The following is a 22,423-nucleotide window of genomic DNA, read 5'->3' on the forward strand; positions in this document are numbered from 1 at the left end:
AGTAAGTGTATTTGTTTTTTTGGTTGTGCAAGTGGATGCCACTTCATTACTACCTGTTACTATGTACTATCTTGTGTTTTTCTTCGATTTTTTGGGTTTGCAGAGCGCCTACTTGGATTTTAATTTGTCTGTACAACACTAGAGAAGCGACATCTACTGGCTGTTTGATACCATGTTGGATTTCGTAAACGGGTTTGCTTTAGACAACTATTTACAGTTTTATTTTCATACTTTCGAATCAAAACGGTCGTTCTGTTTGTATGTACACAGTTTTACATGGATTTTTGTTTCTTTTTGGGCAGTTTTGCAGACAAAGTGTGACACAAAGGTTGAAAAGAACAAAAAATACGACTAGCGTAGTAAAAACTTTCGGTCGAGAAAGAGAGTTTGATGTTTTTGTTTGTTTGTTTGTATGCGCACAAGTCATGGTAACACGCGGTTAAGTGTGTGTGTTTATTTCTTATGTTGTTTGAATTTAACCTAAAACTGACTGGATTTGATTTAACGCGAATTTCGAGCGGTTCAGTTGAACAATACTAGTGTTTTGGGGCCATTTAGGTTGGGGCTTTTCAATTTTGGTATCTTTCTAAAAATGGTCAGTCTTAAATCACTATTGCATTTATTTTACTTTATTTTTTGATTTGTTGAACCTCTTTGCTGGTTATTTTCAGGTGCAGACGAAGTAAGTTTTTATGTTTCTTGTTGAACAGCTAAAACAGATTAACAAACATAATGTCATATTTTTGAACATTAGTTCTGACTTTAAAAAAATTCTTGAAATATACCTTAAAATTGTTTTTTTTTTTACAAATCTTCTTATTTAAATGAAAAGCAGAAGAGACAAAAATACACATTTTCAAAAACCAAAACCAACCAAAAATTGACAAGACAACATTTTTTCGATGGATCAACTATGGTCCCCTTGGAACGAGCTGTCAACTAGGACCTTTTCTGTTTTTTTTAAACTGATTTAAAAATCCATTTTAGATTCTTTGCGATCGCAAAAAGGGTCATTGGGCTTAGAAAAATGCGCTTTATCGTTGTGAACAATAATATCACAAATTTAAGCTTGATTTTAAGACCCAATTTTTGATCCAGATGGGCATGTTTAACAACCGTACAGAAAAAATCTGGTGATATTTGCCGAAAAATTATAAATTTTTTACTTTACTAACTGCTAGCCGATTTTTGACAGCTTGAAAACCCGCCTTACCTTATCTTTTCTAGATGTCTTAGGATCAGCCTTGAAAGATTAAAAAACTATCGTTTTTTGGACATACTTTTCAATCTTAAAAAAAAAATTGCTCATTTTAAAAAAATCGGAGAGATTTACACCGCAATACAATTTTTACGTTAATAATTGATACTTTTTGAAAAATATCGATTATTTTGAAAATGACAGAAAAAAATATCAATATCAAACGACGTATCCGATTTTTGACTTATTGATAATTTTCAAGGCTCCGTGGCTTAATGGTTACGGCTTCTGCCTCACAAGCAGAAGGTTCAGGGATCAAATCCCGGCCGGTACCTTTGAAATTTGGAATCAGGAATTTGAACTTTGAATATGAACAAAAACGAAAATGAAACAGGTGGGATTCGAACTCTCACCTTTGGATTGGTGGTCTGGGACGCTAAGCAATCGGCCATCAGAAGGTTTACACACTATCAATGAAATGATCCGTAGTGTTGAAACATGTTATCTTCTCATATTAAATACGCGCTGATCCCTGATTTGCCTGACGGGATTGGAAGTCTAAATATAGATCGAGTTTCCTTCAGATGCTTGCTTCTATGTTTAGGCGGGGCCGAACAATGCCCAGCGACCTCGGAATTGGACCGCAAGGAGCTCTGTCATTCTGAAACGGGTCGTTGGAAGCAGCGCGAGGGCTATCACCAACTAATACCCGGGACTGAGATAAACTGTATCAGCATTCGGCATATACAAAGTCTGATACAAACTATACTTTCCCATAATTTCGCTACCGGTTAGCGGGTATTGGATTGGACCACACACACACATTGATAATTTTCAAGGTAAAATAAAAGTTCAACAAAATAGCACATTTTTGTGAGTATTTGACAGTAAAATTGTGCATTTGAAATTTACAATTTGTATTAAACGAAGAATAAAATCCAATCGATTTATGACTCGTTGCCATTTTTGGTGTCAAATCCCTTTCAAAATAAAAAAAACCTACTTTTGTAAAAAATTCATTGTTTTTCCAAATATATTTTTTTATAAATTGTTTTGTGGGTTTCGAATGACGCAGAACTTCGTATAGTTATCACCATATCGAAATTTTCTATGTTATTACGCAAATTTTGACAAAATACCGCACATTTTTTAAATACTCAAATTTAAAAAAAAATCAATATGAAAACGTATAAAATTTCGTATAAATTTTTAGCTGATCGACATTTTTCATTGCAAAATACATAAGCTTTTTAAATATTTAAATTTTAATGATGAAAATTATCCTAAAATAGCTTATTTTTGGAAAATATTTATTATTTTCAATTTAAAATGTGGATTTTAGGTGACGCAAAATTTCGTATAGTTTTACACAAAATAACTTGCAAAATACCGTATATTTTTGACAATACCAAAATTGTCAGAATACTCAATCGAAAGACGTCAAATTTCTTTTACGTTTTAAACTGATTTAACTTAATTTTACTCACTGAAATTTTCACAACGTATTTTTAAAAGATACTGAATTATTTGCATGGGAAACAAACGACGCAAAATTTTGTACAGACTTTAAACTGACTGTCAATTTTTGGTGTAAAATACTTAATTGTTCACAAAATACCATGTTTGTGTGAAACTTCTGGAATTTACAAAAGTGAAGAGTGGCACAGGAAGCAGATTGATCAATGTCTTATGGGATTGGAAATTTGAAGACAGTTCGAGGACCCATCTGGTCTTTGCTCTATGTTAAGGTGGGGCCAGACAATGACCAATGGCCTTGGAATTGGACTGCAAAGAGCTCTGTCATATACCCAAAATTTAAATTTACAGCAAAAACTTTAATGTTTCAGGAGCGTTCAATTTGGTGTGGGGTTTTTTTTCAACATGTGATATCAGCATTTCGGTCAAGATGGCTTAGAAAATCTATGCGACAAATTCGGTTACCGATTTTAAACAAATTTATTAGATTAGGATTATATTTTTCACTATTACTCGTATGAACATTTAATTACTAACATTTCTTGACGTCAAGAATATTAAAAGAAACAGAAATTCATTCGTTCTGCAACCCTGAAATCCAACCGACAAGTCGGTTCAACACCGTTTGCCCAAAGTTGGTTTGAAGACGTTTTTTTCCCTAACACGATACCCTTCGTCTCTTACCCCTACAAATTTATAATTTACCGATTTTGCTGTTTAATTTTAAATATTGAGATCAACGAAAAAGTTTGTTCGCGCTACTTTCTTCTCACAATTTTGCCTGGAGGCTCTCTCACTTGATTTACGAAATTTGTGTGTGTCTGAATTTAAACAATAAATTACTCTAAAATAAGTGCAAATTTGCACTTTCTCTGCGCTCGTCCTTAATTTAACATTCTCTTTCACTTTACTAATGAAGTAAAATTAATGATTTGTTTTAAATATTCGCGCATTGCGCGACACGCACAGAAAAATTCTCTAGACACGAAACCTAACTAAACTCCTAGCACTAATCACTTTGCCGCTCTTACAGGAAACAAACTAAAATATTTAAAATTGTTTAAAATAAACAGACGGAAGAAGGTCCAACGACGAAATCATTAACTTGAAATGGCGCTACGGCGACGACGACGACGAAGTAAACACATCCACAAAGAGCGCTGTACAATACTTGTTCAAAAATTCATACTTTAGAGTCCACCTTGTTGTTGCTGCTGCTGCCGGGCGTTCCGGCGCCGGATGCAGTTGAGCGCCTTCCGGGTGCGCTTCTGGGCCAACGATCCGGCCAAGAGTCGCGTGGCCAGCGGCAGTTTCGGACGTGAACCGGAAGCCGCCGGCGTCTTTGGCACGGGTCAGGACGTCGTCGAGGAAACGCTGCTGCTACTGCTGCTCGAGGAAGATCCACATCCGCTGGACAGTAGCGAGGACGCCGACGAGGACAGTCCGGAAGAGAGGGTTGGCGTGGCCGACGCCGGTTCCTTTGGCGGTTTCCGGAACTTTTTCGGACTCGTCCGCGAGTTGAACGGAATCGGCGTCGAGATCGAACTGCTACTGCCGCTGCAGCATCCGCTGGACGAGCTGGCACTGCTGCTGCCACTGCTGCAGGGTGTCGAGTCCTGCTGGGCGGCGACCGCCGCAAGCTTCGCGTTGAGTTCGCTGATGCAGGATAGCAGCTCGGCGTTGGCCTTCCGGTTGGTGCTGAGCTGGCTCTCCAGCTCGAAGCGCTGGTCCGGGTTTAGCTCGGCGATCGAGACATCCTTGGTGAGGGAGACCTCGGCTTCGGGGATCCAGTCGTCGGAGATGCTGGAGGGATGAAACGAATTTTAGTACAAACTATTTCACATATTTAAACTCTGAGACTATCAACCAACTTAATATACTTTTGTAATTGTGCTGAAAATGTAATTTCAAGAAGTTTGAGATGCAGTATGATTATCCGGAACACCCGGAATTGGTTCCAGAGTGGCCACAGAATGTTCACTTTACATTAGGTAGTCACAATTTTCAATTTCACGAAGTTTGATATGCAACTTGACAGAATTTTTGAATATTCCGGAAGTGTCCTCCCTCCGGAACAACCGGAACCGGTTCCAGAGTGGACATAGAATGTGCACATGACTTTAGATGCACTCAACTTTCAATTTTAAGAGGTTTGATATGCAGCATGATATTGTTTCTTACACATTTCGAAAGTGTCCTCTTTGCGAAACACCCGGAACCGGTCCCGGAGGACCACCGAATAACCACGTGACTTTAGATAGACTCAATTTTCAATTTCACGAAGTTTGATATGCAACATAATAAAGTTATTAGCATATTTCGGAAGTGTCCTCTCTCCGGAATACCCGGAACCGGTTCCAGAGTGGCTGCCGAATATCCACATGACTTTAGATGCATTAAATTCTAAATTTCATGAAATTTGATATGCAACATGATATGATTTCTTACAACTTCTAAAAGTGTCCCTCCACCGGAACCGGTTCCGTAGTTTGTAGGTTAGTTCTAGATTAACAGTCGCAGATCAATAAAAACCCAACACCAAAAAAAAACAATACTTACACATCCCGCGGGTGCCACTTGACAAACACCTCCACCGTTCCGTCGCCCGTTACGCGCCGTCCCGCCGCCTGGCCCTGGAAGCTAACCGTGCCGTAGCGTGCGCTGGCCACGCTGCCCGCCAGGATCAGCCGGTGCTGCAGACCCTCCATCACGCCGATGTCGAAAAAGTCGAACCGACGAGCTAAAACATTCAACAAAACAAAAACCCCCGGTCAGAGCCACCAGGAAAGCAGGGGACGGGTCCGGTCTGGGGCCACCGGGGTAGGACACACCACATCTGCGCCGCGGAGGTTGACATTTTTCGTGTGCTCAGTCCCTTTTTTGGTTTGCGATGGGTACCGAAAAGATGTTAGGCCGCTTGAAAGGTGGTGCGCGCTGGGTGTCCGACCCCTTGGGTAGGCGTGGCCCGTCCCCGTCGATTCGCGGATTGGGTTCCACTTGGAATATTCACGGTTTTCTTCGTGGAGTGGTGATTATATATCTAAAACGTTAGTGCGGGACGCGACTATTTGGGGTTGGAAATTGAGAAGTTGGGTTTTGGGGCATTTGCAGGAGGTCAAAAGGGTCTTCATACGTACTGAAACAGGGGCTTCCTTGGGTTTTATTCTATGATTTGAGTGGGTTTCAAGTGGAATGGGATTGAGATCAAAGTAACCCAAGTTTCTAACAAAATAAAAACATTGAAAAGGCAACACTGGTAAGTGACGTTTCTGAAAGTGTTGCCTCGAAAATGTAAACAATGTATAATTCAAGTTAAAAATTATTGTGTAAAACATTATCAGTGTGTAGGACATCCCTGCATTTTGTTTGTTAGATTGACAGCTGGCTTTAAAAATAAACTGTCAGAGTAGTAAAAACGTGTTTTGTGTTTGGGTCCGCTGCATTAAAAATAAATTTAAGGTAAGTATATTCTAAGACGACCCAGTTTTGAAGAAATTTAGGCTGTATCAAGACTAGAAAAGAGTGCTGGAGTCAGAAGCCAGAGTCGGAGTTCAAAAGTTCACATTCTGTACGTATGCCAACCTCCCCGTTCGCCTTCAATCACCCGTTGAAACCCACATTCTCACCATCTTAAGATCAAAGCAGTACTCACCGGACCAGGGTTGGCGCCTGAAGCGCAGCTTTTTGCCCGTTTTCCTCAAAACCTTAGGCAGTGGCAGATCCGACGAGCGCTTGCCCGACGCGGCGTTGTCCGAGTTGGTAAAGTGGTTGTTGACGTGCTTCTCCAGGGCCAGCTGGAACGTTTAAAACGAGGGAGGTTAGAATCGATTCTGCCGTGTCTTGCGGAAGAAGGTCTTACCTGCGAACCGAACCGCATGCCGCAGCCGGGAACGATGCACTTGTGGGACTTGGTGCCGCCGTGGGACTGCACGTGCCGGTCCAGCCACTTGCGGCTGCACGACTCCTTGTTGTACACCTTGCAGCCGTCCCAGAGGCACACGAACGGGCCGGACTGGCTGTTGACGTGCTGGATCTGCAGGTGGTCCTGCAGGTGCCAGCTGGTGTCGAACTGGGCGTTGCACTCGCTCCAGTAGCACACGCCAAAGAGGCGACCGTCCGACAGTCGGCGGAAGCCCTTGCGGCCAAACTTGTGGTGGGCGCCGTTCAGCGCCGGGAAGCGGATCGTCTTGGGCTGGGAGAGGATTGGGCTTTTGGCGCAATCCGGCATGGGTGGAACGTTCAGGAAGTCCGTCTCGATGCTGGGCGGTGATTGCAGTTCGATCGGGGTGGTTGAGCGCTGAGATTCGGAGGGAGCCGAGCCGGATGATGAGGGTGGTTGCTGATCGTCCAGCGGGCTGTTGAGGTTGGTGGAGTCCTGGTCGGAGGAGGCGGACATCGATTCCTGGGGTGGTTCCTCGTCCAGCTTGGATTTGATCAGCTCCAGGACCAGACTCTTCGGGGACGTTTGGCTGGGAGGTAGAGGTTTCTCGACGGTCGACACAAGTGGCAGCAGTGGAGGGAGCTCTGGTTCCGGCGCCGGAGGAGGAGTTGGTGGGGAAGGTGGCTGCTCTTCTGTTGAGGGTGAAGCCGGTTCCGTTTCCGGAGTTGGTGGTGGCGAAGGACTAGAGGGGGCCTTCTGGGAGGAGTCGTCGTCCTTTTTCTGGGGGCTTCCCGAGTCCGGAGTTCCGGGCGAGCAGAGATCGATGGCGAGCGACTTGTCCTCGGAGTCGCTGGAGTTGGCGACGATGCCGGAGTCGTTGCTGCTGCCGCAGCAGTCCAGGGTGAGTGGGTTGAGGGCAGGCGGGGACTTGTTGTCGATGATTCGGGGGGAGGGGATCGGTTGAGGGTGGTGTGACGCGGGCGCCAACGCCGGGACCGGCAGGTTTGGTTTGTTTGAGGTGGCTTTGGCGGCTACCGATGCGGAGAGGACCAGTTTGGGGACGGGAACTGTGGACACTGGTGGGACCAGTTTTGGGGGATTCGTCGACATCACGGGGGTGATCGAGATCGAGGGTTTGTTCAGCTGAACGGGGACCAGTTTGGGAGGTTCACTGCTGGAGATGGGTTTGATGGGAGGTGGCGGCTTGGCAATTGGAGGCGCAGTTCCAGACGACGCGATAATGATCTTCTGGCTGCTCAGCGTGTTCATGATGGGCTTGCTGGTGGTGGAGTAGGTCGGCACGGTTGCCACGAGCGGTGGCGGGGACAGCGGCTGGGCCATCGTGGTCGATCCGGACGGCAGCGTCGAGGTTGAGATCGTGATGGGACTAGTGGTGAACGTGGGCGGCGCCGTCGACTGGTTCAAGAACAGATGGGACGAGATAGGAACGAACTGCGGTCCCTGGCCGAGCTTGGCAGTGGCCTGCAGGTTCTGAAGCAGTGCCTGCGGGATGTTGGCCAGGAGTTGGTGAAAGTTTGACTGCGCTTGTTGCTGTTGCTGCTGCTGCTGTTGCAGGATGGCAGTGATATTTGGTAACTGCTGCGTTGGCGGTTGAGGTTGACTGGGTTGCAGGGGATGGAGAGCGGGGATGTTGGCCTGGGCCAGTGCTTGCTGCAGACTGGCTGCGTTCAGCATGGTTGGCAAACTGGCTGCGTTCAGCAGGAAGCCTCCGGCCGGGGTCATGATCAGCTGCTGGGGAGCGAACGCAGTCTGTGCGGCGCTTGCCTGCTGGAACAGCTGAGCTGGCTGCGTCTGCAGGGCGTACGTAGCCTTGCCGGTGTGAGCCTGGGGGATTGGAGATGGCTTGCTTTGCGAGCAGTCCGTTGAGGCTCATGTTGACGGCCGCTTCCATGGCCAGCGTTTGCTGCGTCGTGGTGACCGGTTGACCCGAGGAGGTCGCCAGCTGTTGCTGCTGCTGCTGGAGTTGGTGCAGCTTGATGACGGCGCCGTTCATGAAGAGTTGCGTCGTCCCGTTGTTCAGTCGGGCTGCGGTTAGGCCGTGCGGGGCGGCCGCAGCATTATTCATGAGTAAATTGCTGGTCGTGGGACTGCTGGTCGCGGTGGACACGACGGCTGGCAGCTTGCTGGTCGAGGACGTCGGCACGAGGTTCGGTATTTGCACGAGGTTTGGCATGACGGCTGTGGATTGCGGGTGAAACTGGAACATGGTGGAACCCAGCTTGGTTGGTGTCCTGGGAGGACTGTTGATTTGCGGCTGCTGCTGAACAGCTTGCTTGAACTGTTGCTGCGCTTGCTGTTGCTGGTTTTGGTTGGTGTTGGTTTGGGAGGTTTGCTGTTGCTGCTGTTGCGGGATCCGGATCGCCGTCAGCAGAACCGTCGGCTGCTGCTGCTGGGACTTGACGAGTTCCGGCTTGGTTTGGTTCATGGCCAGCTTTGGATCGGCCGTCCGCGGCGCAATGGTGACAGGTTTCTTGGGCTGTCCCACCCCGAGACTTCCACCCTGGGTCGTTTGGCCGACCTTCCGCGTAAGCGACACCGTCGGCGCTATCCGGGCAGTCTTTCGTTCGACCTTCTTCAGGGTTGCTGCGGACGCAGCCTGTTGTTGTTGTTGCTGCTGCTGCTGTTGTTGCTGTTGTTGTTGCTGTTGATGCAGCAGATTGAGGTACTTCTCGAAGCTGGCGTTGGTGCTCTTGAGTGAACCCGCACTCGTGGCAACCGTGGCCGTCTTGATGATGCTCTTCTGCTGCAGCACCGTCGCCGTCGTCGTCATCAACTCCGTCGTCGTGGTCGTCGTAATTTCCGCTTCCGCCTCGCCCCCCGTCGACGTCATCGAAGAGGTCGTCGTCTTGAGCGTCGCAGCACGTCCCGCTATAGTTTTAATATTTTTCTTTAGATTATTAAATGTGTTGGTGGTTTTCATTTGGGACTTGAAGTAACCTGTTATCTTGTTTGCCGCGTCGCCGTTGGCAGTGAAGTTTTGCTTGGTTTGGTGGTGGTGGGCGTGGTTCTTCCCCGCTGAGATCTGCTGCTGTTGCTGCTGCTGATTGATGTTGTTGCTGGCGGCGACGATCGCCATTTGGGTGAGCTTTTTCGTGGTGGCGGCTGCGGCAGTCGCGCTCAGGCCCGAACCGACCGCAACCAGACCGGGTGGCCCCCCGTACGCACTGGCTGCGGCGCCAGTGTTTGTCCCAACGGACTTGCTTCCCGTTCCGGTCTCCACGCTCGTCGACCGTATCCGTTTGGCACCGTTGGCAACGGCGTTATTGCTTCTGGGTTCGGACGCAGCCAGTGCTGAGGTGGAAACGGGCTGCGTCGGCTGTAACCGCTTGAGTTTGTTGATGGGCGTCACCGAGATGGAAGCGGCTGCGGCGGCCGCAGTCAAGGCAGTGTTTTGTTGTTGTTGTTGCTGAGTAGTCAGTGTGAGAGTATTGGTTCCTGCTGAAGGTGGATTGTTGTTGTTGCTATTGCTGTTATTGCTAATGGCGGTGTTGTTGTTACTGTTTGGGCTGTTATTGCTGTTGGTGGCGGCCCCGGAAGTGGTGCCGGTGGCTGCGTTCGTGTTGTTGCTCGTGTTCCACGGCCACTGGTGGGGCTGGTATTGCTGTTTGATCGTCAGGTTGCCGCCCTGCGTGTGCGGGGCCATTTTGGTGCTCATGGAAGATGGCTGCGTCTTGAGACAGCTGTCGGCACGGAAAGGGTTGCGTACGCTGAGTTTTTGTTTGCGTGTGTTTAGTAGGTTGCGGCACTGCCGCTTGTGGAGCGATGCGCTCCTAACCTAAAGTATTGAAGCGCCTTGTCACCATTGTTGTTGACTCGCCAAAACTGGCTGCGTACGGCGTTCTGTAAGAGAGAAGATAAAATGAGGTTAGGTTAGAAGTAGATCACTTGAAAAATTACTATTACAAGCTAAAACTAATCTCTCATCAAGGATGGTACGCAGCCTTTCCTGAACCATCAGTCTGCCACCATTATCGAGAAGGAAAGCCCAAGACGCAATAACCCACTTCTGGGAATATTACACTTTATCTCCTCGCTCTCTCTCTCAACCACATGTTCCAGCAGAGGAAGCATGCGAAGAAGGAGATACGTGAAACGAGCAGCAAAACACAAACTGATCAACATCAACAACAAAGAACTCAGCTTCGTCCAGCAGGTAACCTCGCGAAAGGTTGAAGAAAGAAACGAACTAACACGACCAACCAACTCCTCTCCAGCATCCAGCGAACCGCAGCTAGAAAGAACAAGTATCGTTTTAAAACCGGTTCCGAGAATCGTCGTCTTCGACGACGGAGAGTTAGACCCGAGTCTGGTAATCCAACGGTTTTCGGGACGGACAAGTCACGCACCTAATTCTTTGACGGTCATCTCGAACCGTTTTAGTAGGTCTTAGGATCAATGGACTCTTGAGAGTGCGAATTCGTGGATGGGAAGGAGAGTGTCAAGTGAGAGGTTAGAAATAGACAAACGACCGATTGTTGAGAGGTGTCCAACTCAACGGAGGATGACCGGCAAGAATGAAAAGGTGTGGACGAGAGCGCAAACAAGTGAAACCGATAAATATTTGCGCGGACTTTTAAATAATTTTGGCGCGAGGAGGGGGGTAATGAGGTTGAAAAGAGTAATGATGAAATTAGTGTGACTTGATGGTTATTGAGACTAAGTGAATTTGTCAAGATGATGATTAGCAATTGGGCGTCTATGGGAAAATAATAATGAATTTAACTTTCGTTAAAAGAAAATTATGCTTTATTTTTAAATTATAAAAATATCTTCGTTAAAAAAATTGTAACATTTCATAGAGATTTCTTTTTTCTACATTGAAAGAAAATCGGACAAATAGTTGCCAAGATATTGACAGCTCGATAATGGTGGTTATTTGCCTTCGCTCCTCGCTCGGTTTTCTTCAGCCTTCGATTGGAATGGGTATTCAAAATTCAAACGTCAGAAGACTTAGCGCGTTTGTTTTTTTGGTGGTGCTTGCTAATTATTCACATTTTTCGGGATTATTTTTCAAGTGAGTGACTAAGTAATGGTCAAAAGAACATGTTGCCGGAAGTTGGAAGCAATTTTATATCTTAAGCGCTTTGAAATCGTAAGCGCAAGTGAAAAGGTATTGATGGCGACTTTCGTTAAGCAGTTAACATCTGACCTTGCGTGTGGATGTGTGTGCCACCAAAATGATGAGAAATGGTCTCGCAAAATAGAAATTATGATCAAAAGAGCATTAACATTGATCTTTTTGGCCAGTAAATTTGCGTGCTCACTCGAGGCGGTGCTGTTGCTGGTAAGTTTATAGCCTAAATAGTATTTTTGGAGCTTAAATCGAGCATCAAACTCTCCATATGACGAAGATAGGTGTTTGATTAGAAAGGGTATATTTCCCCTATCGATAACATTTCCGCAGTTACCAAATCGACCAGAAAACCCTTTTAGAGGCACAGATTTTCGAAAATTGTATTTTTGTTTGTATGGAATGCTGCCAAAATAATTCAAAATGCCTTCTTTGGTTATAGTATCAGACAATTGGGTACTAAAGCCCTATGTCAATTTTTATGTACAACGATAAAAAACACGATTAAAAACAATTTCTGATCACTTTTTTTCATTTTAATTTTAATTTTTTTTTGACAAGACAACATTTTTTCGATGGATCAACTATGGTCCCCTTAGAACGAGCTGTCAAGTAGGAGCTTTTCTGTCAAGAAGTACCGCGAGGTTAATTTTTCAAAATTGATTTAAAAATCCATTTTAAACTCTTTGTGGTCGTACAAAGGGTCATTTGACTCAGAAAAATAAGCTTTACCGCTGTAAACAATAATATCAGCAATCTAAGCTTCATTTTAGGACCCAATTCGAAGGTCTAAACAATAAAATTTCATGAAATCGGGAAATTTTGCTCACAATTTTGTTGAAAAAAAAAAACGTAAAAAGAATTAAACTAAACCACTTTTTAATCAAAATTTAAAAATTTCTCATACAAAATTATAATAAGTTATTATGATGAATTTTAACTTTACAGCAATAAACATGTAGTGATTCAGCATGTAATAAGCTTGCGTGTTAAATAAATTTTGCATTATTTTATGATCAAATCAAATTATTCGCTCTACAGAATTGCCTTGGCGTTCTCGATTGCGAGATTCCTACTCGAAACTAGGTGTCCGAAAGCTTGATTGTTGAGGCAATTGTAAACCTCCTTTTACACCTAAGCTTCCATCCACCCAGGGATTCGAACTGACGACCTTTGGATTGTTAGTCCAACTGACTACCAGCGCACAGTGGGAAAAATCGAGGCAAAAAACGGACTTAATTGATGCCAGTCAATTAGAACTTTCAACGAAGACTTTTCTTATGTGAAAAATTCCGAGGAATCGATTGGTGATAGACTGATAACTGATAGTGAGAATCCGCGGAAATTTGCGCAAGACCCGTTTAAGGCCGACTTACCCTAGTTTTTGCTGTTTTTATTAGTTTTAAATATTTTGCTGAAATGTTCAATATTTTGACATAACTTTTTCTTAAGTGAAAAAAAATTCAGAGGAATCGATTGACGATACACAGCTAAAAAAGTAGTAATCCAGCTGCGTGTAAAAGGCCTGGGTGTAAAATAAATATTGCATTATTTTATGTAATTTTATGTGATTTTACACCCTGAAATATGTAGCCCATCAGTATGGGAAACCTACATGACCGAAATGTCGAGCTCATATATGCATTTATCCTTACAGCTTTTCATCGGTCTGATGGCCGAGTGGGCTAAAGCGCCAGCCCTTACTGTTGGTGCTGGGTTTGAATCCCGTCGGTTGCAACTTTTTTTTTGTGTTTGCAAAAATTGTACATGCAGTGTGTAATATTAAGTGTTTATTTTGACGAAGGTGATGTGCATGCTTTTGCATGCGATTTTACCATCGGATTATTTGCTGTGTAGTGAGAACCATCAAAATGTACTTTTGTATTATTTTGATGGAGTAGAGAAGAGAGAAGAAAAATTTGAGTCAACGCTTTGAGCATTTCAGCAACATATTTGAAGCTAATAAAAACAGTAAACAAATAGAATAAATCGGCCTTAAACGGGCCTTGCGCGAATTTCCGCGGATTCTCACCGCCAACAATCGATTTCTCGGAATTTTTCACATAAGAAATGTCTTGGTTGAAAGTTCTAATTGACTGGCATCAATTAAGTCCGTTTTTTGCCTCGATTTTTCCCACTGTGCAGCGGACTCCACCGAGGCAGGACCCAGGGAAACGACATTTACTTCCCGTCCGACGGAAGGCGTGATCAGACAAATCTCGTCTCGAAAAATGCCACCGGGACCGTCTAGGATCAAATGTTTTATGTAATACTACACGCATAAACATGTAGCCAGAAAACCTACTCGTCCGGAATGTTAAGCTATTTGCGTTCTTTCTTCCTAATCGAGGAACGAAAATAGGCCTTAAACTTTTGTTAACTTTTAAATAGTTATACGAAAATTTGGCAGTGATTTAACTGTAATTGTGTAATAAATAGTTTTGAGTACACAGCTAAAAAAGTAGTTATCCAGCTGCGTGTAAAAGGCCTGGGTGTAAAATAAATGTTGCAATATTTTATGAAATTCTATGTAATATTACACCCTGAAATATGTAGCCCATTAGTATGGGAAAGCTACTTGACCGAAATGTCAAGCTCATATATGCGTTTATCCTTACAGATTTTCATCGGTCTGATGGCCGAGTGGGCTAAGGCGCCAGGTTTGAATCCCGTCGGTTGCAACTTTTTTTTTTTGTGTTTGCAAAAATTGTACATGCAGTGTGTCATATTATGTGTTTATTTTGACGAAGGTGATGTGCATGCTTTTGCATGCGATTTTACCATCTGATTTTTTGCTGTGTAGGGTTTGCAGATTTAACCCCCTCAACCTAACTTTATCTCTTGGAGGGTCTTCAATCTAAAAATTCGACAAAAATCATGTTTTCAACCAATCCTGGATCTTTAAAAAGCATTAGAAAAAAGAACTTTGAAAATTTTAGAAAATATCAAGGATAGAATTTTTACTTGTTTTATGGGACTTTGACAATGTTTTTAAATTTGTTTTTCAGAGATCAACTTTGGTTGTAATTTTTTACTAACTTTTTCAATATTTTATGCATAAATAAGTATGCAGTAATTTTTGCAATGTCTCAGGCTATCTATCTACGTATTTTTACAGTTTAAATGATAGCGGTATCATTCTATAGTTGAAAATGTGAAAAACAAGCGAAAAAATTAAAAAGGCAAAAGTAATGAATTAAGGTGTTAAAATAAGCAAAAACTATCAGAAACAACCCTAAACTAAACATGATAATTGCAAATTAAAATACTTAAAAATGAAACAAGAAAAACATTAAACAAGAAAAGTTTTTCCTAGGATAAAAGTTGCTCAAAATGACCCCTTAAACTCTAGAGAGTTAAAGTATTTGGCATGAAATTCATTACGATTGTTCCTATGCTGGGCTAATGAAATGACCGTATAGTAAATTTATTTTGACAAGCGTGGGATGGCATCTTGGGCTGAACTTGATCTCGATCTTCTGCCAATATTTCGCTAGTTCCAAAATATGCGAAATTCTTTCACATCAAAGAAGAATTCGCAAAATAAAAAAAAACTTGGCTGTCCCAATTTGCATTTTTACAATCTGTTCTATCCTTCTCTATTTTTTAAGTTCTGATTTTCATTCGATTCATACACGCGGTTTTATTGGTTCTTCATTTGCCTATGAATCGCGTGAAATTCCATAACGCAAAATTCCTTTTGCGTTTCTTGAACCACATTTCGTGATGTTGAGTTCTTTAGAGAAATTTTTTTTTTTATTTATTTTCTCAATATCGCATCGAGCCAAACAATATCTTTACTACGCGCTCAATCCACGAGTTATACTTTTGCTTATTTTCACCCATTTCTGGAAAACAAAGCGAGTTGAAAAAAACAAAATCAATAAACCCGTCTGGCCTTTGGCTGCTGAGCAGCAGCAGCAGTGTTACTGACTGGGAAATGTTTTGTTTGGGTGTCCTCGCGAACGCGTGTCACTTCCAGCCGCTGTATATAGTCACTAGAGCAGCGACCATGTGGCAAGTCAAGGCGTCGCGACGCCACCCGGCCACGTGAGACGCTCGGTCCGCAATAGAAAAGTTGTCGATTAGAACCAAAAAAAAAAAAAAATGCCGCATGGTCAAAACAAAACAGATAATCCCAGCTGGTTAGATTATATAAGCTAAACTGACTGGCATGCAATCGGGGGGCAGAATTCTGAGGTTCTTGTAATGTGTCTGAGTCTGAGTCTGGAAATAGGTACATTCGGTTGTTGCTCCTGCTGGTGGAGACCGCGTGCTTTGGACTGGACACAAAGTGATTAGAGACAGAACTCGGCGAGACGTGCTAAAACTGTGACAACTTTGAACTAAAATAGAATAGAAATGAGATCGTGATCGTGGGATTGGGAAGAATTATGCCAAGTCATTTTGGAGCATTTGCATACGGCACCGATTAGGCGTCAAGCACAAATGTCACATTTTAATTTGAGAAACCCCCTGCTACTAAATTTAAGTAGTAACTATTTTGTGTTTTTTTCAGTTCATTTGAAAATGTTACAAAAATCACAAGGAAGGAAATATTTGTTATTTTCAATATCGTCATTCCAATAAAACATATTCACAAGCTTTGAATCATTTAAAAAACGGCTTTTATCAAATTTTTGGCAAAGTCGAGATTTCATCGTCCAAAGCTTGATTTTCATAAAATAGTGTTTAGTTTTGGCTGCCGATGCGAACATCCCATTCGCATTCCAAAAACGTGTAATTTTAAATCTGTTTATGTGTAATTTTTCTAACTCCACATAAAATCAAGTAAAATAACATCGAAAAATGGTAATGTTGTAAAATTTTGCAACCTTATTTCTACTGTGTTGTCAAGAATATTCTTCTGTAAGTTAATTTAAGTAGAGAAATCCGAGTTTTCCTTTTTTTGGGCGATAATAATGACTGAGAGGGTCCAATTTCTTGGGATTGACAGAGAGGCTGCACAGTTAATAAAAGTTGAATTTTGAAAGGATGAATTCTTGGAGGTGTAATATTATCAATTTTTTTTAAGTCAATGTTTTCTCACGTAAAATTACACAGTTTTTGGCACAAAACATTCATGATACTTATTTGATAAATGAAGGTTTAAAGAGAGGTGATATTCATTCATCAAATTTTCAACCAATTTTCCAATTCCACTGTTTCAAATTTAACGATCGATTGATTTGTTAGTTTTTTATTATTACTCAAATATTAGTTTAAGTGAATTTTTTAGCTAATATCAACTTTTTAGTTGAGTTAGATTTTTTTAACTATTTCATCCAAAAAGTCATGTTTAAAAAATATATCCACAAAGTAAAAAAACGGTTTTATGGAAGGTTGGAAATTTCTTTCTTAGAATATCTCTTTTTTGCAGTTTTACCTAAATAATGTGTAAAACGTTACTTGGTGCCTTCCTCTCATTTATAGTGATTCCAACCCCCCTAAAGTGTCCACATGTTTATGGATTTCTTCTTACGTTCACAGCACCTAAGAGGTCCTAATTAAAATAAGTGATGAGTAAAAAAAAACAGACTACCTACAGACTTTTTGTCAAGCTTATACAGACACGGCCTTTGAGGAAAATGGCATCCCTCTACACGAGCTGAGAAACCTTAAAAAATTATTCAATCATATTTGCAATTTTTCCGTCAAAATGCGCTATTTTCTCCACATTTTCATTTTAGCTCGTCGCAGTTAAGAAATAATATGACGGCGGTTTGGCGGTGATGAAATATTAAGAAAATGCATTTGGTAATTTAATAGACAACCACCTTCCTATTTGAAACAAAATGGGGTCGCTAAACACGAATTGGATGATAAAGTTAAGAAAAAGAAAGTCAAAAAAATGTTTATTTTTTCCTCGAGGGAGGTCGGGCAACAATATGAGCGTTTTGAAAATTTCGTCGTTTATGGACACCCCCTGAACAATTTAAGAACAAATTTCTGAGGTTGGCGGGGCAATCGCCCCATGTTGCCCCACCCTGTGCACGCTAGTGTTCTTGACTCAATTATCTGCAGTCCCATAAAAACCATTGGATAATTAAAGTTCGAATAATTGTGTCTGTACTGTGTTTATTTCTGGAAAATCTTAATGTGTACATATTTTTAATTCGTTAGATTAAGAATCGATTAAGCTAAGATCAGTTAATCATCTAATCTAATCTAATCTAATCGAACACAAGCGCAGCCAGTCCGAAGAAAACATCCGGGAAGAACTTATGGTTAGATTACGCCTCAAGTTCTTTCTTGTCATTATTAATGATTGCAGTACTTTCGAGAACCCCCCGAAATGTATTACACTCACTAAAGCGGCCCGGCCTACTGCGTTGCATTAACCGCAAGAGACAGATTCTATGAACGGAACCCACATTCCATGGAATCATCAGGGGAAGAAGAAGAAGTGAGGACATACCGTACCAACCACTTCGAGTTATTTATAGAATATGGTGTGTAGTGTGTGTAGGGGAATTGTTGGGGAAGGGATTGTTGTATTATATAGTAAATGACCTTGTGACATTATTTCACCACTACGGATTAATTCACTCAAGGGGTGTCAACCCCTCGGTGGCCGAGTGGCTAGAGCATCTGACTACCAATCCAAAGGTGTGAGTTCGAATCCCACCTGATTCCATGCGTTTTTTGTTCATATTCAAAGTTCAATTATAGTCGAATAATTTCAAGGAGACCGGTCGGGAATCGAACCCGGAACCTTCCGCTTATGAGGCGGGAGCCGTAGCCATTAAGCCACGGGCCGGTCTTAAGCTAAGATCAGTTAATCATCTGTAAAAAAAATACAAAAAGCTCCCAAAAAATCGGTAGTACTATGAACAACAATGAACTTCATCACCGAATTGCAGTAAAAAAGTGTGTAGTACAGTCCAGACTCGATTATCCGAAGCCTCGATTATCTGAAGTTTCGATTATCCGAAGGTTTGTATGGACTTCGGATAATCGAATCACGATATAAATAATATTTTATTTTGTTTTTTTCTTTTTCTTGTTAAAATTTGAGTTCTGCGACCCCATTTTAGTCAAACTTGAATAGTTGATTGCTTATTAAATAATAAAATGCATTTTTCCAATATTTCGTCACCGCCATATTGGCCACCATCTTGGATTAAAAAATGTTAATCACTTTAGCGTAGTTTAGGGGTCATACTTAAGCTCGACAATCAAAAATAAGACAGCGAATTTTTTTTCTTGATTCGATTATCCGAAGTGAAATTTTTCCGAGGCCTTCAGATAATCGAGTCTGGACTATAATGCTAAAAAAATTATATTAGAAAGAAATTTAATTTTTATCAAACTCATATTTCAGATATTTTTTAAATAGACGACTTCTGAATGGCGTGATCAACTAATTACATTAGAACTGAATACTTCAGAGAATCTTCTAAACCAAGTACAGTCATCCCACATATTCGGAACACCCACAAATTTGGAACACTTTTATGATAATTTGTCAATAGCATGCCAAAAGTAGCTTTTCTGTCGACTCTACTATTTTTAGAACCTTCATTTGGACATTATCTAGCTATTTCACTAGTAAAAGTCATACTTTTGAACAACAAACTTCATTCCAAGACTATTTTGTCCAGAGCAGCAAAACACTCCCTCCAAATGGCCTGTTTCATAATTGTGGGATGTTATTGTGCCTCCCACAATTGTGGAACACCTGAATTCAACTGATATTTTCACAAAAAAAGTTATCAAACCATGTATAATACATCACTAAGCTTGAGTTTCATTGGTTTCAGTGTGTGAAGTCATTATTTGGTAATAAATATGTACTCCTGGAGAGATCCAAAGTTTTTTTACATTCGTAAGAAAAAAGTGTTCCGAATTTGTGGATTTCAAGGGTCAAAGTAATTCTTCAAAAACTTCATATAAAAGTTAAAATTTACAGATGTTCGATACAGCATTCGAAAGATCGCAAGAAAAGCTTTCAAATGAAGGTAAAAGCGAATAATTAAGTTCAATTATCGATTTGCTATGATTCACAAGTAGTCTCCAAAAATCACAACCAACCAATCACTTCACCTTCAAAACGTGAAATTTGATAACATCGAGAAACGACGCACAATTATGCACGGACTAACGGGACTTTTAAACACATCCATTCAGTCACGCAAACGCTCACACACATTTTTCTACAACTTGTTCTAACCATTATTATTTATCCCATTCCCTCGATCCTAAAACCTTGCGAGAGAGTCCAATCGACCAGCCATTCCCAATTCTGGGGGGAAGAATGAAGAAAGAAGCAACAAAAAAAAACGCGCAGAAATTCAAGATTACAACTCGGCGAATAAAAAATGAGGAAAGAGAGAGAGAGGGAGAGATACGAACAAAAGAGAGCCCCAAAAACACACATTAGGTTGAGCGATCGTAAAGTTTGCCCCAAAGCTAAAAGAATTTTCGCTGAAAGAAGGCGAATAAAAGTGAAAAAAATACAAGCTGGAAGTGTAAGCGAACGAGAGCAGAGTGGCGAATGATGGGAAGGGAAAGAAAAGAATATGGGAAAACAGGTAAAGAGAGTTATAATTCCTCCGCCAACCAACCTGACTGACTGGCCAACTTTGATGGGGGGAAGAGAGGGAGCCGCGAGCCGAGCTCTTCGTGACCTTGGCTGTTTAGGTACAATGACCGCTCGTGCTGCTGCTCCCCTTCTGCCCTTTTTTTTTGCTTTTGATTGATTGCCTCTCTTTTTCCTGTGTGTGTTGAGAATTATCGCAAATTTTGAGCTTCTCGCGAAAAATCATCATCATCAAATTTGAATTTTGATTAAAATTGGACTCGTTTCGAGTTCTTGAATGATTAAAATTATAAAATTACTCAAAATGCAATCATGCAAAGTTGCACTTTGATAGCTCTAAATCGAGAGCCGCCCGAACGCTTCCGAAAGCCGAATCTTTCCGAGCTTCCTCGAAGCTTGCGCGATCGGTCGCGCTCGGCTCTGATCGGCGGCTCTCGGGAAGGAATTTCGCATCGCAGTCGGCGACGATTTCCGACCGGTTCGCGAAGTAGGCCGCGGCCACCTTCGGTCGCGAAACTGTAGCCATCTCGCTCGCCGAATTCCGACGCATGCTTCGATCGGCGGTGAGTGGGTGAGTTACCTGTGTCGCTCGCGCCATATGATTTGCATTCACGTGCGCCTTTGTATTGGTGTGTTTATGATTGTAGGAACAACTCTCGCGTTCTTGTTCAATGTTGGCTCTCAGAAGTGCTCGTGAGAAATTCCTTTCCACCCCGTTTTCTTAACCAATTCGCTGAATTTGATTCATTGAACTTGCAAATTTCGCAGCGAAAATTTCCATTCAAAAACGATTGTTTACCCAAAAGCATGAAATATCATCTTGCGAACGCTTCCCCACGTTCTAAAACAATCGTGATGATAAATAAAGCCCTTTTCGAGAGAAACGTGTGAGAGCGAGGGGCGCGACGAAAAGTGAGCGGAAGAAGACACACTCTCTTCCTCACTTCCTTCCTGGCTTTCCCCTCTCTCACTCGCTAACTTTCCTTCCCGCTCCCCTTTATTTCTTTTCCTGACCCCCCCAAAAACCTGACTGAACGTGCTTATTTATGTTCTCGACCAAGGCGCTTTTTACTCGTTTTCCGCCAATTGTCGTCCCAAGAAGAAGTGTGGGGAGTGAAAGAGAGAAAGAGAGAGGGGAGGCAGCTTAAAGCTGACTTCTCTTCTTCTTCTTTTTAAAGCATGGCTTGCTGGAGCTTGTAAAGGGGGAGTCAGTGGGGAAGGAAAAAGGGGGTCATTTGGCGTTGATATTTTATCATCGCTGGAACGTGACGAAAGCGAGGCAAGCCACGAGGGTTAGATTTGAGTGTTTGCAGTAGGCTGTGCGCGTGTGAGTGTGTTTTGGATTAGAGAGATTTGGGGCTGGGGTTGTGTGCAGTTTAGAAGGGCTACTGGGATTGAGTTTTAATTTGTCGGAAGCTATGATTGCTTAATTTTTATGTAAAATTTAAGTAAGATTTATACCAGCTTCATTTGGCGATTTTAGCTTACGTTTTTGAACCTTTTTTTTTGTTTGAGTATTCCAAAAATTACCTGCAAAGAAAAGAAAAAGAATAAATATTAATAATACTGTTTTACTTTTATTTTTTTGGCATTGTTTGTGATTGGAAACATTATCTTCCTTTTTATTTGATGAAAAAACGATTGATTTTTGAAAATATTTCGATTTTTCCCTTTTCTTAAAAAGACATTCGCCATTCAGCATTTTTGAGATCTTTGTAAATTTAAAAAAAAATCCTTTTTTAGAAGATTCTACGACAAAAATTTACTTTTGTTGTTATAAATTGTTCTTTATTAGTTCTTTTTTTGTATTTTTATGTGTATTTATCTTTTTTAAACATTTTATTGATTAGTGATAGATAGTCATAACATCCAATTATTATGTTTTATGTGTGCTGTTTTTTTCTTGAATAATTGTTGTTTATTTGACTTTGATAAAATACAAATCAACTTAAAAATAATAAATTGAAAAATACTAGGCTGTCTAGCGCGGGTTGCTATTTTTTAAAGTTATTTAGAAACTTTTTCGATTTTGTTAATTTTTTTATTCACATTTTTTAACAACAAAATGTTTCAATGCATAATCTAGGACAAAACAAAAAATACTGCACCAGAAAAAACACTTTTTTAAATGGCATTCAACATTGGCAAAGTCACATAAAACCAAGCCTGGAGTTTTTTTTTTAAAGGTCCAATAAACCAAATTTTCAGTATTTGCTTTTTGGGTGTTTTTGAAAC

General features: G+C 41.8%; 1 protein-coding gene across 1 annotated transcript; it reads right to left on the minus strand.

Moving 5' to 3' along the window:
• Positions 1 to 3,220: 3,220 nt before the first annotated feature.
• LOC6043655 (zinc finger protein jing homolog) lies at positions 3,221 to 20,714 on the minus strand. Its single transcript, XM_038250474.1, is given in 8 exon segments — positions 3,221 to 4,477; positions 5,234 to 5,414; positions 6,327 to 6,468; positions 6,534 to 8,135; positions 8,137 to 9,443; positions 9,513 to 10,350; positions 10,410 to 10,415; positions 20,547 to 20,714. Coding segments are annotated over 8 exon segments (4,695 nt in total). The 3' UTR covers positions 3,221 to 4,026.
• Between the last annotated feature and the right edge of the window lie 1,709 nt (positions 20,715 to 22,423).

Source organism: Culex quinquefasciatus, chromosome 2 (genome assembly GCF_015732765.1).
Source record: "Culex quinquefasciatus strain JHB chromosome 2, VPISU_Cqui_1.0_pri_paternal, whole genome shotgun sequence".
NCBI classification, from domain to species: Eukaryota; Metazoa; Arthropoda; class Insecta; order Diptera; family Culicidae; genus Culex; species Culex quinquefasciatus.